A 14,818-nucleotide genomic window follows, 5' to 3' on the forward strand; every position below is an offset into this window, starting at 1 on the left:
AAGCCACCACAATGAGAAGCGCGTGCGCAGCAACAAAGAGTAGCCCTGGCTCGCCACAACTAGAGAAAGCCCGCACGCGGCAACACAGACCCAATGCAGCCAAAAATAAATAAATAAATGCTTTCTTTTAAAAGAGAAAGAACTAGGGGGTTGAAATTTTGTCCGCAGGCCCAGTCATAAAGCAAGAAAACTTTGTCTTTCAAATACAGGAAAAGGGGCCTAAATTCTACTATGAGCAGCACTTGAGCCTGGAAGATTCTGGAAGGTCTGGAAGCCACTGCCGACTTGTTCATCCAGGACTCAGAATTCTTCCTGGAGGAACGGCCTTCCCACCACTGATCTGTGAGGAGTGTTCAAAAGGGGGCTGAGCTCATCCCCCAGGAACCCACATTCTGTGGTCTTCATTAACGTTGCAAAGCCAAAGCCCCCCTTTTTTAGAGAAACAAAGAGGAAGGTGGGCCCCTCCTCCAGCAGATCTTTCCCACCCCCCGACCCGGGCCAGTGGTAAAAAGCATGGGAGGGAGCAGGTCTCCTTTCTGAACCGACCACAGGGCTGGGCACTGCTGCAGCCCCTGCTTGCTCACCCTTGCTCACCGAAGGATGTGCCAAGGCGCCAGGAAGCTGGAAGCTTTCATTTAAAAAGACGAAAAAAGAAAAAAAAAAAAATGGACCGAGAGAGAAAGAGTTGCAGGGATCGACAACCACATAGCTTTCCCTAGAAAAATGAAAACTGCCCACCAGCCTGCCAAGACTGGGTCGTTAAGGTGGGTAGCTCAGTTTCAGCCCCCCTTCCTTGTGTTTTACCTTCTCCAGTTACATTGTAAATTGAACATAAAAGGATCTGAGCAATCAAAGGCATATTCTCTGCAATACATAGCGGAATATAACGTTTTCCCATTTCATTCAAACATGATAAAAATACTGACCAACGGAGGCTTCCCTGGTGGTGCAGTGGTTGAGTGTCCGCCTGCCTACCGATGGAGGTGACGCGGGTTCATGCCCCGGTCTGGGAAGATCCCACGTGCCACAGAGCAGCTAGGCCCGTGAGCCATGGCCACTGAGCCTGCGTGTCCGGAGCCTGTGCTCCGCAACGGGAGAGGCCACAACGGTGAGAGGCCCACGTACAGCCAAAAAAAAAAAAAAAAATTACTGACCTACGATGGATTGTTTGCCCGACTGTGTGTTTGTCTGCCCACCTTCTTTGCATTTGTCTCTACCTATGTGCCAATGTTCACCAGCCTCAATATTTATTAGAGATGTTAGGCTCTTAGTGTGGTTGAGTGTGGTTGCCTAATTTTGTAGAGCATCCAATTTGGACACACTGGCTCTAAATAAATTCTTCCCCGTGAAGACGATGATAAGAATCCCAGCAGCGGTGCTGAGTCTTAGGAAATAGAACTCGGGTTGGGGTGAAAGTCTATGAAACCTTAGGATCTAAGGAGGGGCGAGTCATCTGGCCCCAGAGGGCTGAGTTTCTCCCAATCTCCATTCCTGATCAGAGTCTACATTTTCCCCTTCAAGGTCCAGTTTCAGGACTGTTCCTTTATAAAGCCTCCTGAGTCGTGCTCAGGGTTTCCTCCCCACAAATCTGAACCTTTCTGGGTAGTGCAGAAACTTGAAACTTACAGGGGCGTGACCCATGACATTGTTTGTCTTATCTCTCTGTGTGTGTGTGTGTGTGTGTGTGCGCACGCGCATGCACAAGAGTAAGAGCTAATGTTTCCTGAGAGCTTTCTTTGATGCAGGGGCTATGCAAAGCAATATATATGTCATACATATGAAATACATATATATAATGATATAGATAGATATTCTGTCTCCCCAACTAGATAATTAATTCCTTATGGGAAAGAGCTAAGTTCTGAACTTGGTTCTATGCCCCCAAGAGAGCTTAGGTTGGTGCAGAGTACTCAGTAAACATTCAATAAATATTTCTTGGCTGTCAACCAATCCCAAGAAATTAGCAGAGTTCACTCTGGAAGGAATGTTGAGTGAAACAATAATGGAACCGGACTCAGCAATGAACATTTTTTTGACTGCCTGATGTAGAGATATAACCAATCTGGCTTGTCATTCATTAACTAATTGTGTATCGCGGCCAAAGAGCATGGGTCTGGAAGTCAGGTGACATAAATCTCACCCCACTTCTGTGACCAGGTCAGGGTAGTGCCTTGGGTGAGTCTCTTCCCCTCTCTGGGTCTTAATAGCCTCAAAAAAGGAATTGGACTAGATGGCTGTAAGCTTCCTTCCAACCCCAGAATGACGTGATTCTATAGCTCTATCTACAAATGTACACGCTTCTTGTTTGTGACACAAAGCCCCACCGAAAAACAGAGTCGGTGAGAAATTATGAAAAACATCGGGTGCCGTGATCATTTGCACACTCTAAGGATGCTCAATTCAATAAATTCCACCCCTGTACCTAGCCTGCCTCTCCAGGGCAACAGAAGATTCAAGGCTGTCAGTGGAGCAAACCAAACAGTCTCTCCCCATAATTGTATTGACAGGATATCAGTCGAGTTCTGATGGCAGGAAGGGTGCACCCTGACAGGTTCTGTAAAGGAGCCTTGAAGGCTATTGTTGCAGGATCCTCTGTTGAGTCACAGAGTTCTGGGGAAATGAGAATCAAGCAGGGAGAAGCCTGGCTCTTTCTCTATTTAATTTTATTCTTCCCAGAGAGTCACATTTGAAGGAAAACTGGCTAACCACACGTCACTTTATACAATAGAATAGATGCCCTTTCTAATGGAAAACACCTGCATCTTCTTGTGGCCACATTAAAACATGCAGTTGTTTCAATCAGCCCCACTCAATAGCCAGCTGGCTTGGTTTTAAATGAGGCAAAGAGTTGTTGAGCTCTTGCTGATAAAATATCTGCTTGGATGTCTGAGGTTTTCACTTTTCACTTGGTTACGGTGACATCTGGCAGACATGTTCTTGAATAACTGATGTGTGTACGTCCCGGTAAATTCCATGGGTGTGAAACAGCAGTGTTGTGTTCGTTCAGGCAGTGTGTCTGCATTTTAAATGAAAAAGAAAATTGCAATCCTATTCACTGGAGAAAACAATCTGAGCAACAACCTCCCAACATGGGGGAGTCAATGACTCTTTCTCAGGTGCTATGTTCCCCCAATACAGATGCAACGTTCAGATTCAGACGGAGACAAAACCAAAATATACTTCAGTTCCAATCATTCTCCTGCAGACACCCCAGGCAGAGGGCACTCCCACCTCTGCTGCACACAATGAGAACTCGCACAGAAACAAGGGTTTGAAAATCTGGGATTGTGAAACTGACATGCCACAGTCAAGAAATCCACAAGCCATGCCTCAACAGAAATTTCAGCAATACATTATTGTTTAAAAAGATTTTTTTAAAGGCTCCACCATCTTGGATACTTTCAATCTTCTTTTCTTGAGAGCTGAAAACCTCAAAGTTTTTTTTTCATAATTTAAATTTCCTTTAAAATAGAGGAAGCTTTTTGGAGTGGTAAAAGTAAAGCTGGGCTGGGAGCCAGTGAACGAAGCTTATACCCCTGGCTCTGCCAGAACCTGGCACAAAGAACCCACCACAGACCTCCTCAGCGTCGCCAGTGTAAGGAGGGGTCTGAAGAAGGTAATAATCAAGGTTACTCCTTGCTCTCAATGTTTCTGCAGCTTTTACTTAGGCCAGATTTTAGTAGAAAAATCTGGTGGTGGTGGTCAGTATTGAAATGTGGACATAATCTTCACTGCTACTGAAACTACCTTACGGCCCATCAAGAACTGGAGGGAGAAAAGTAAGAAGGAAACACCTGCTTTCCTGACAGGAGACAAGCTGGGCACGATCACCAGGGCGCCCCCTGCTGCTTGAGCCGAGTCACCGCTGACGGGGCAGCCCTGCTCTGTGTCACATGCTCTGAAGACAGAACCCTCGGTGGTGGGTCAGTGTCTCCCGCACGTTTTCCAACCCAAAGTTCAAGTTCAGGAATTAGGACTGAATTCATCTGGAAGCTGTTCAGCTAGTGCCATCCAGAGGCCAAATACTGTCTTTCTTGATATGCAGCACGAGCAAAAGGAAAAATGGGAGGGGAAATGTTTACTTAGAGATGTATGTTATACATGTTAAACACATGTATATTGTACATACACATGTGTGTATGTGTGCATACATATGTGTATATACAAGGTGTATATATCTATGCATATACCTATATGTATGTATGTGTCTCTATGGCTATGTTATAGCTTGGGGTGTGCATCACACTTAATTCACCATGGAGAATAACTCCATTACACTGTCCATTTTGTATTTCACTAGGAAGGCGTTGGTCCCCCAGTAACTGCTTGAGTAAAAGCAATGATCAGAGGTGAGGAAATTGATTCTCCCCTTGATCCCAGAGTGGTGAACCCCATCTGTCTGTGCCATCTGTCCTCTGAGAGTGGCTCTTCTCACCTATAAATAAGTGAAGGATTTTGCTCCACTTTGGGAGGCCTAGGAAGGGGAGGTGTTAGATGGAAGGGTGCCTAGTGTGATAAGCCAGCTTCTCCCAGCTGCTGGTCCAGGAAACAGTTTGGGTAGGGCAAGAGCAGAGAATCCATGTTTTCACAGGAGCCAGTTAACTCAGCTAATTCTACCACGATGTTAAGAAAGCCCAGGTTCCCTGTACGAAACAAACAAAAAACTAACAACAACCAAAACCTCTGGGCTCTAAACAGCTCCTGGCGTTCAGATAAATAATTGTTACTGAATCCACGGTTATCACCTGCGCCGTCCACCCCCGGAATCTGGGGAACTGCGCACATTTTTAAAGGCACACTGCCCTCCAGTGGCGCAAGGTAAAATTGCTCCATGACCAGCTTCCCAAGCGCCAAACTTCAACTTGACCTTCCCTGAGGCCCCGGAAAGGAGCGTTGATGCCACGCCAGCGTTGGGTGATCACCATTCCCGAAACGTGACTAATGTAAGGGAGCGTGCGATCAAAGAGGCGGCGACCTAGTTGGAAACGGCGGCTCCCTCGCTCGTTTGTGTCTGTGGGACTCCTGGGGCAGAGATTCGCGCTTTTTGTCTCTTAGGGTCGTAATTCTGGTTAAGAGTATGATTGGGTGGAAATTAGCGTGTGATGTGATGCTTCCAAGGGACGTACAGAACACTGGCTACATAACAGCAGCCCAGGCATTCAGGGGAATCGGGACAGGCGGCCTGCACCCTGCGAGGGCTGGCTGGTGGTAAGGGTGCTGCTACCTGTCTGTCACCCTGGGGGTTCACCCTGCGTGAATACATATGCAAATAGCCGCCAACGTGGAGCACTTACCACGTGTCAGGGATCTCACAGGGATTACCTTATACAATCTTCCCAGTCACTCCCTTTAATGAGTGCCATTATCCTCCCACTTTGAGGATGAGGAAACTGAGGCTCAGCGAGGTGATGCGGCCTGCCCATGACCGCCTGGGGGTCCAGGTCTGTCTGGACCACAGCTGGAGCTCCCAGTGCCAGGCTTGGAGCGGGGCGGTGGGGCTGGGGCAGGATGGGTGGAAACCCCCGGCCGCGTGGGTGCCCAGTGAGGGGACGAGTGCAAGAGGGTGAAGGGCGTGGGGGCGGCTCACCTTGACGATGAGCGAGCGGGTTCTGAAACATGGAATCCCGCACGACCCCCAGCCTCTCATTCTCCATGGCCGGTTGGATGTCGGCCACGGTCAGGGGCCGCCGCGGGGGCAGGCAGATCTGGCTGACGGTGTGGCGCACCGGCTGCTTCTTCTTCCGTCGCGTGAGGTCGTGGCAGGAGGTCCTGGCCTCTGGCATCCTGGGGATCGTGGCGAGTCGACCAGCCGGCTGGATCGAGCGGCCTTCCCAGGTAGGGGGCTGGTGCGGAACTCGGAGGGGCCCTCCGCCAGTCCCGGGACATACCACCCGGACGCCGGGGTGGACACCAGACGCCGGGCTCCCTCCGGAGCGAGGCACGCCCACCTCGCGCCGCCCCCTCGTTGCAAGGAGCACTAAGACCTACAAAAGCCCCTCTGGCTCCTGAGAGCGCCTTCTGGGCTCTGCGCTGTGGATTCGAAAAGGAGAGAAAATCACGACCACCCCTTGAGGAAGAATGGAACCGTCCGTTTCCATGGTGACAGGAGACCAATGGCACTGGAACAGGGCTGGTCGATTTACTTTCAGGAAACTTTTTGGCGGCCACCTCAGTGGACGTGTTTTGAGTTTTCTTAAGTAGACCTGAGAAAAACCCAAGAATCACCACTGGGCTGTGTTAAAAGCGACGGAGTTCTAGAAGGCCAGCTACACTTGACTTCCAAGTCAAAGACACATACACCCCCCCACTCACCACGACCCCTCTCGCCGCCCCTTCCCACTTCTCCCAGCGACACACACACACACACACACACACACACACACACACACACACACACACACACACACACACACACACACACACACACACACACACACACACACACACACACACACACACCGGGGCAGAGCGTTACGTGTTTCAGAATGAAATAGAAATCCGCATGCCAAGCCTGATGTTACTGCTAAACCACTGTGTGATCTCAAATTAGTCACCTTTTGGGTCCTCGGTATTTTCTTCTGTGAAATGTGTAGGGGGGGAAAGTCTAGAGTAATGAAATCAATGGTACCCAACTTTGTGCAACAGAAAAAAGGGAAGTTGAAAAATACAGATTCACTGAATCAGAATATCTGGAAATGGGATCTGAGAATCTGTATTTTAATCCTTCTTCCCCTTTGGATTTTTTTTTTTAAGTTCAAAGCTATGGAAACTTTGAAAGAAGAGTACAAGGAAAACCCATATAGACTTCACCTAGATTGACTGGTCCTTAGTATTTGCCACGTTTACTTTCTGTGTGTGTGTGTGAACATGCACACACACACACTGCTAAACCATTTTGAAAAGATCTGCAGACAGCATCATATCTGACCCTAAATACATGTACCTGCCAAGAACAAGGACAGTCTCACACAGAACTACAATGCTATTATGTCTATGGATTTCAATGTCACAATAATGGTGCCTGGTATGCAGTCTGTATGCAAAGTGGGAAATCTGCACTTTTTAAGAGCTTCCCGAGTGATTGGTGCAGTGTTTTGGGAACCACTAGCCTGGATGATCCCTAGTCTGCCTTCTAGTTCCAGCCTTTAGTGCCGTCATTCACCCATCATTATCATCTTCATTAAATGTGCAAATATCCACAAGGCTCTGGGTAAAGGGTTCACCACAGAGAAGTTGCACAGACAACAAACCTTCACTGCACGGCCTTGCACAGCAACAGTGGACAACAGCAGCACTGCCTTTCCAGAGCAAATCAGACAGACTTCCGACTGTCCATCCAAGGCCTGAAGAGGCCCTTGGGTGGTGACAGGTGTATGATGTACGCTTTATGGTTTCTCTAGTCTGCTTCACTTTCAGACTTTCACATAAGTGCGTGTTGTGCACTTTTTAATCAAAGCTGCTTGGCAGCTCACACAGAGGAAGTCAGGTGGTGCAGCAAGGCGCAGGATACTGCAGTAGTAGGAAGATCACAGGTTTGAATCCTAGCTGGGGCCACATAAGTTCCCCTGTGACAAGTTACATGAAGCCCTAGTTTTCTCATCCACAAAGTAAGGCTGATATTACCTAATAAAGATTTCCTAAAACAGGGGGTTGTTATAGGATTCCATGAGAAATCTCTTTGCTGGTGTGATTGTCTTCACTATGCAGTAAGACTAAAAGTTTGGGTGGCATGTATACTGGCCTCGACTTGATGGCCTGCTTAAAGCTTTACTTTTAATCATAAGCTAAGTTTCTTCAGGACTCAGTGGAAATGGGAGAATCGGAATAGATCTTCAAGGTTTCTTCTACCTCTAACCTCCACCTAAGTTCAATATGCATTAGACTCCACACCGCTGACCCCCTGCCATCCCCTGACTTCACCCCTTACCTCTGTCCCCGTCACTCACGGTGCTCCCGCTACCCTGGCCTTCTTTCAGTTCCTGCAGCAACCAAGTTCAGGGCCCCTGGATTTGCTCCCAGCCTGGAACACTCTTCCATCGATTTTTGTTCACCCTTTTCATTTAGAACTCAACGGTCACTCGTCCAAGGGCCTTCCTTACTATCTAACCTAGCTCTCACTGTCCCTAGTCGCTCCCTATCACATTACTCTGATCTATTTTCCTTAGAGGATAATCTGAAATTATCTTGGTTGATTAGTTTGTTTTCTGTCTTCCTCAGGTTAGCCCTCAGCATCTTGTTCACTCCTAGACTGCAGACGGACCTCAGCAAAAAAAACTGTTGAATAAATGGCATGCATGCACGAATAAGCAAGTCGGCGGAAGGGCTCTGTCCCACTTTCTTAGTTTTAGGATCCCGCTCTACCCTGTCCCACCCCACTCGCAACAAGCCCGGGAGCAAATTGGGCAGAAAACGACGCGAGTCACAGCCCCACAGCCAGCGAGCTGCTACGGCAGGGCGATGCCGAAGGGGGCGGGCCGGAAGTGACACACCCACTTCCGCCTTCGCCACACCAGCACTTCCGGATTGGAAGGCAGGTGGCCACGCGTTCGGAAGGTAAGTGAAAGCGCCTTATAGTTGCTCCGGCTTTTTTCCCAGTTGGCGTGTCTGAGCCGAGAGGTGTGTGGCTGCTGTCTTCACCTCCCCGGAGGCCCGCCTTTGGCCCAGGTCCCCAGGGATGAGGGTGGCGCCTGTTTTCTCCGCAGCCGCTCCAGGCCCCTCCACTCGGGAACCTCTCGTTCGTTCCTCCCTCTCAGCCCCGGAACGCCCACCTCGGGGCAGAGCAGGGTCTCCAGGGCACCCCAAAGTGGGGAGGGGATCGGGACCAGGCTTGGGCACGTCCCTGAAAGGCGGGAAGTGGTATGTTCCGAATAAGTGTGAGTAAATGTATATCCATACATATCGAATGCCGGGGAATCATTTGGGAGCCAGACGGACGAGAAGATCCCAGCCCTTAGGAGGCCGGTTCTGTCCCAACGGAGCGAAGTGCAGTAGGCAAGCAGCTGGATTGTTGAGAAACATTGTAACGAGAAGGCGGGACCCAGAAGTGATGAGAGAAAGTGAGTTTCAAACTTAGACCAGTTATAGCGCAGAAAGGTAACGGAGGAAAGGCATTCCTGGGGAAATGAGATGCTTTTGTAAAGTCCCTGATAACGAGAAGGATCACGGTGTATTCTGGGAACGGAAAGAAGACAGGATGTCTGAAACCCAGGGAGAAATGAGCGGTGGAGGGGTAGGCATGGACTAGACTAGCTCATGAAGGGCATGGTAGGTCTGTAAGGATTTGGAACTTTATTTTAAGAATAATGGAGGGACTTCCCTGGTGGTGCAATGGTTAAGAATCCACCTGCCGGTGTAGGGGACACGGGTCCGAGCCCTGGCCCGGGAAGATCCCACATGCCTCAGAACAGCTAAGCCTGTGCGCCACAACTACTGAAGCCTGCGCTCCTAGAGCCCGTGCTCTGCCACAGGAGAAGCCATGGCAATGAGAAGCCTGCACACCACAATGAAGAGTAGCCCCCGCTCGCGGCAACTAGAGAAAGCCCACAGACAGCAACGAAGCCCCAGCACAGCCAAAAATAAATAAAATAAAATAAATAAACTTACAAAGAATAATGGAGAAGCCATAAGAAGGTTTTAGTGGGACGTGACTATATATTTAAAACGTGGTGCTGAGTTCAAGAGACCAGAAGGAGAAGCATAGAAGGTATTTACAAAAAGAAAGAAAGAAACTAATGGAAGGTAAAAATACTAAAAGGAATTATCTGCTCTGTTCATTGTTATTGAGAGATCCTGAGGGAATTCCCTGGTGGTCCATTGGTTAGGACTCTGTGCTTCCACTGCAGGGGGCACGGGTTCGATCCCTGGTCAGGGAACTAAGATTCCGCCAAGCCACGTGGTGCAGCCAAAGAGAGAGAGAGAGAGAGAGAGAGAGAGATAGAGAGAGAGAGATCCTGAAAGATGGGCCAGGAAAGTATCTCTTGAATTTAGTGGCTCTAAGGTCATAGGCACTCTAACTGGAGCAGTCTCAGGGGGCGTGTCTTGGAGATGGAAGCTGCAAAGAAGTGGGTTAAGAAGGGGTTTCTGTGCATCTCTGGGTGACACCAGGTAGGAAGGCCTTAACCAAAGCTCCTGTTGCCTCCGTTGGAGGTGAGATCCTGAGGCTGGTAGTTTTGGCTTATAGGTATCAGTCCATATGTTTGTTATTCCCCATCCTTCCAGCTAGACAATTCTTATAGTTTCTTGACTACCGAGGAGAAAGTAGGTACCTTCTGGTAGAAAAGGTGCTTAAGCATTCAGACTTGAAAGACCACTGACACAGAGAGGTCTCCAGGATCTGTTGTTAAGTGAAAATAGCAAAATGCAGATCAGAATATACAGATGCTGCCTTCTCTGTGAGAAAGGAGGGAAAATAAGGGCAGATTATTTTGATGTTTGAACCATGTAAACGTATTACCTTTAGTATTACTTTTAGTCGCAGAGAAATAAAATCTTAAAAATTGAAACCCAGAAGCAATACGGAGCAAGGAGAGTTGTAAGATGTGTTTGTAAAATTATATTTTTAACCATGTCTTTTGTGAAGTACATTTCTATTCCTGTACTTAAACTCCAGGATGCACGTGCTCTGTATAAGAATTGACATTGGAGCCTTATTAAACTTCATTCCAACTTATTGCAGAACTTGGACATTTTGTTGGACACTAACAAGGCCCATTCAGCCTCTTTCTCAAAGATGCGATCTACTAGTTTGAGGTCAGTGGATACTTGATGTTCCCGCTCTGAACCACAGCTGGGCTAAATGCTACAAAAGAAAAATAGTTTGCTATGAAAGTATAGCATTTGGGGAATGGACCAAGCTCAAAGGGTCAGGAAAGGTTTCTTTCTTTTCTCTCTCTCTCTCTCTTTTTGGTAAATACTTGAAACAGTATGTTTACATCCTTCAGTTGCTTGTTTTTACGCTTGTATTTTTTAAAAATAAATTTATTGATCCATTTATGGCTGTGTGGGGTCGACGTTGCTGCCCGCAGGCTTTCTCTAGTTGCAGCGAGCGGGGGGTTACTCTTTGTTGTGGAGCATGGGCTCTAAAGCAGAGGCTCAGTAGTTGTAGTGCAAGGGCTTAGTTGCTCTGTGGCACGTGGCATCTTCCTGGACTAGGGCTCGAAACCGTGTCCCCTGCACTGGCAGGTGGATTCTTAACCACTGCGCCACCAGGGAAGTCCTTAATGCTTATTTTTCAGTGAAAGGAGTCTGTATTCTTGTTCTGCCCCTTGCTTTTTAGAAAGTGAACTATTTCAGTTCACTTTAAAAGAGTAGACAAATAAGAGTAGACAAAAATATAACAAATACCCCTGTACTCGTTACTCCAGTTAAGAAATAAAAGATTGAAGATATAAGAGTAACTGGCTCTCTACTTGTCCCTAATCCCTGAATTTACCAGTTATATTCCCCGTGCTCTATTCATAGTTTTACTACATATGTATCCATTCAGAAAAGATACATGAAACGATTTTGTGTTTTGAATGTAACATACATGGCATCATCATGTATGTATTCTCTTAACTCAATATACACGTCATCATAACATTTATATTGTCTTAACTCAGGATGCATGGTATCATAATGTTTATATTCTTTTAAAGCTTTCTGGAAGAAGCGATGCTCAAGCCAAGCTCTGAAGGATGAAAGGAGGCAGGGAGGGGTAGGAGACAGCGGAGAGCGGCCCAGAGTGAGGGAGTCGTGATTTATAAGACCTCAAGCCAGGGAAAGGATTGGAGCATGTTTGGGGAACCGAAAAAAAAAAAATAGTCCCGTGTAGCTGGAGCAACAGAGTTTGAGAGGAGAGGTAGAAGATGAGGCCATGGGGGAACAAGGGCCCGATCATGGCAGAGCACTGTTCTCAATTAACTATATTTTTTCCATATCATAAAGGCAATGGAACCAGACAAGTGAATTACAGTGAGCTTGCTACACATTTAGAATAATGGAAAACTTATAATCATGACTCCAGGCTTGCCATTTGTCCTGCAGTTTCGTTTTTGTGTGATTTTTTTTTTCCTCCTGAGGCTAATGTTTAAAATGCTCTGCAAAAAGAAACCATGTGGTTCTGTTTCCCTATAGGAGTAAAATGGAAGGAGGATCAAGCAGATTGGAAACCCACACTCCAGTTTTCGTCTAGAAAAAGATCAAGCATTCTGTACATAAGGAGAGACATGGGAGGCATCCCCATGAAAGATTCAGAGACTCCTCCCTGGCAAAGAAACCGGCTGACATAACTAAGGGTAAAAAAAAAAAGAGAAAGGATGCCCAGCATCTTGTTTCTTCTGCTTTGAAACAATCAGAAATGTGTGATGAGCCTGAAAAGACCACTTCTATACCGAAAAAGAATAAAAAGAGAGGAAAATGTGCTTTGGGAGTCTATAAGGAAACAGGTATTGTGTACATCCTGGTGGATAAAGAAAACATTGTGGGGGCTTCCCTGGTGGCGCAGTGGTTGAGCGTCCGCCTGCCAATGCCAGACACATGGGTTCGAGCCCTGGTCTGGGAGGATCCCACATGCCGCGGAGCGGCTGGCCCCGTGAGCCGCAATTGCTGAGCCTGCGCGTCTGGAGCCTGTGCTCCACAACGGGAGAGGCCGCGATAGTGAGAGGCCCGCGCACCGCGATGAGGAGTGGCCCCCACTTGCCACAACTGGAGAAAGCCCTCTCACAGAAACGAAGACCCAACCCAACACAGCCATAAATTAAAAAAAAAAAAAAAAAAAGAGCTGGTGACACGTACGTGCGCCGAGACAGCGCGAATTGGAGGAAAAAAAAAAACTTCAATAGGTTACCAGAGTAATTCAAGGTAAACTACAAATAAAGGATAATTGAGACAGAATTAAAAAAAAAAAGAAAACATTGTGAACACACCCAAGAATTTTAGAAAGCATGTCGATGTCATTTACATTGATGTAAGCAAGCGGCAAAAGTCAACAAAAGGGCCTGAAGCACATTTAGTTACTAAGTCACGTGAAAATGAGTCAGAACTGCATGATAAAGTTCGGGGGAAAAAGCATAAAAAAACATCGGAGGAAAGTCAGGTCCTGTGATGCTGTCCAGGAGAGTCTGGGTGCAAGCATCACCCTGCCCAGATCAGAATCCCAAGAGCAGGAACCCCAGCCTCCCATGGGCCAAGAAGGTGAAATCGCACAACTACCAGTGTCTGCAGATCAAAGCAAGTCTAAGACAAGAAAGAGGAAGCGTCCAAGTGACCAGGAATTCGAGGCCTTGCCTGCGCCTGAGAGCGCTGAGAACATATACTCAGAGGGATCTCAAGTGATTGGTGAGGTCGGGACTGCAGGGGGCAATCAGGAGTCCAGTGGCCTTAAGAAAAAGTCTAAGAAAAGGAAGAGAAGATCTTCTGTTGATACTGCCGTGGCACCTGCTGGTGAGTGTTCAGTGCTCAGGACGAGCTCTGAGGACACGCGCTTTGATTCAGTGGAAGGTACTGGTACCTTGATTGAAGAAAGTGTGAAACCCAGGCCACAAGAGGAGAAACCCCAGGCCTGTTCGGAAGAGGTGCAGAGGTAACGTGTGGGTGTAGAGCCTTCTGATGGTGTGCGTCTTGGGTGTGAAGTCTGCCCGTTACCTCTTTGTTCAGCACGGCCATAGGAAGTGGCAGAAATCATAAAGAGATAGACCATCGAATGTATAGGATGTCGTGCACATTTAACTGAGTAACTTGGCAGGTACTTTGCGTTCTTCATGTACAAAATAAGGCAGTTACAGTCTGTTTTCACTAAGAATTATTCCAGCCCTGAAATTCTATGTATAAGTTTAAAAAGAATTTTAAGACCCCACAATTACCTTGTCTATATGTACAGAGAGAGGAGAAAGGATCAGAGAACTTAGAATGCCACAGAACAGGAAAAAAACTTGACTTAGGGTTCTCCCTAATAAAAGAAACTTAGATATCGTTCTTTATATAATTATCATTTAAGTATACTGGCCGATGAGTAGATGCAGGAATTTTTTTGAAGCACTTTATTTCAGTTCCTGGGAGTTGGGACAGGTTTTCTCCCCTTTTCTACTCTGTGACGTTCTTACATTTGCTAGATTGTCCTGGCTTAAAATAGTTTCACATAGAAGTTAAATGGCAGAGGGCCCAACTCACATCATCCTCTGTGCCCTCTCTTTGGGGACATTTTTAGATCACTGATAATGATGCAGGAATGTTCTCGGCCTGTGGTTCTTAACTTGTATGGGGCTGTGGACCTGTGAAAGCTGTTGACCCTTTGCTCAGACAAATGCGTACAGTTTTGTTTTTGTTTTTGTTTTGTTTCAGTTTCCTGTCTGGGTGGTTAGCTGATGCCCTTGGCTGAGAACACCTTTGCACATCTGGCAGAAAGTCTGTGGGAATGAATTAGTGATAGATACATAGAAGACTATGTTTTCTTTATACTGCCAAGGGGAAAATATGTGGCCATTGTTAACTGCAAGGAAGCAATTGTAACGATGTAAACCCTGAATATTGACTTAACTAATTAGTAACCATTATTATAAAACGACTCATTGGTGGGGGGGAGGTGTCTTGAGTATCCATGGGTGTAGAAGAGGGCTGAGCTTATGAGGAAGTCAATATCTGAAACAATAGAGTTGAGAAATAGTAACATAAGCAATGCCTGGTGGAAATAGGGCTTAAGGCGACATGTTTACCTTCCAGGCAGCCTCTGAGGTGTATCCAAGTTAGTAAAGCTACATTAAAGAGTTCAGACATCACAGACGGAATCAACTCCAAGATCCCTTCCAGCTTTAATGCTGTCGTAGTCAAAGGGAGAGTCACT

The 14,818-nt window shown here is 47.0% G+C and overlaps 1 protein-coding gene across 1 annotated transcript in view; it reads left to right on the forward strand.

Moving 5' to 3' along the window:
* Positions 1–5,664: 5,664 nt before the first annotated feature.
* The window catches only part of LOC308610356 (transcription termination factor 1-like), a gene marked incomplete at its 5' end in the record, with an annotated part of 28,498 nt that continues 19,344 nt past the window's right edge, over positions 5,665–14,818 (forward strand). Inside the window, 4 exon segments of the mRNA XM_081259526.1 lie at positions 5,665–5,835; positions 8,349–8,553; positions 12,888–13,051; positions 13,053–13,561. Coding sequence (XP_081115652.1) covers positions 5,665–5,835; positions 8,349–8,553; positions 12,888–13,051; positions 13,053–13,561 — 1,049 coding nt within the window.

The sequence above is a fragment of the Mesoplodon bidens genome (assembly GCF_964165515.1).
Source record: "Mesoplodon bidens genome assembly, contig: HAP1_SCAFFOLD_528, whole genome shotgun sequence".
NCBI classification, from domain to species: domain Eukaryota; kingdom Metazoa; phylum Chordata; class Mammalia; order Artiodactyla; family Ziphiidae; genus Mesoplodon; species Mesoplodon bidens.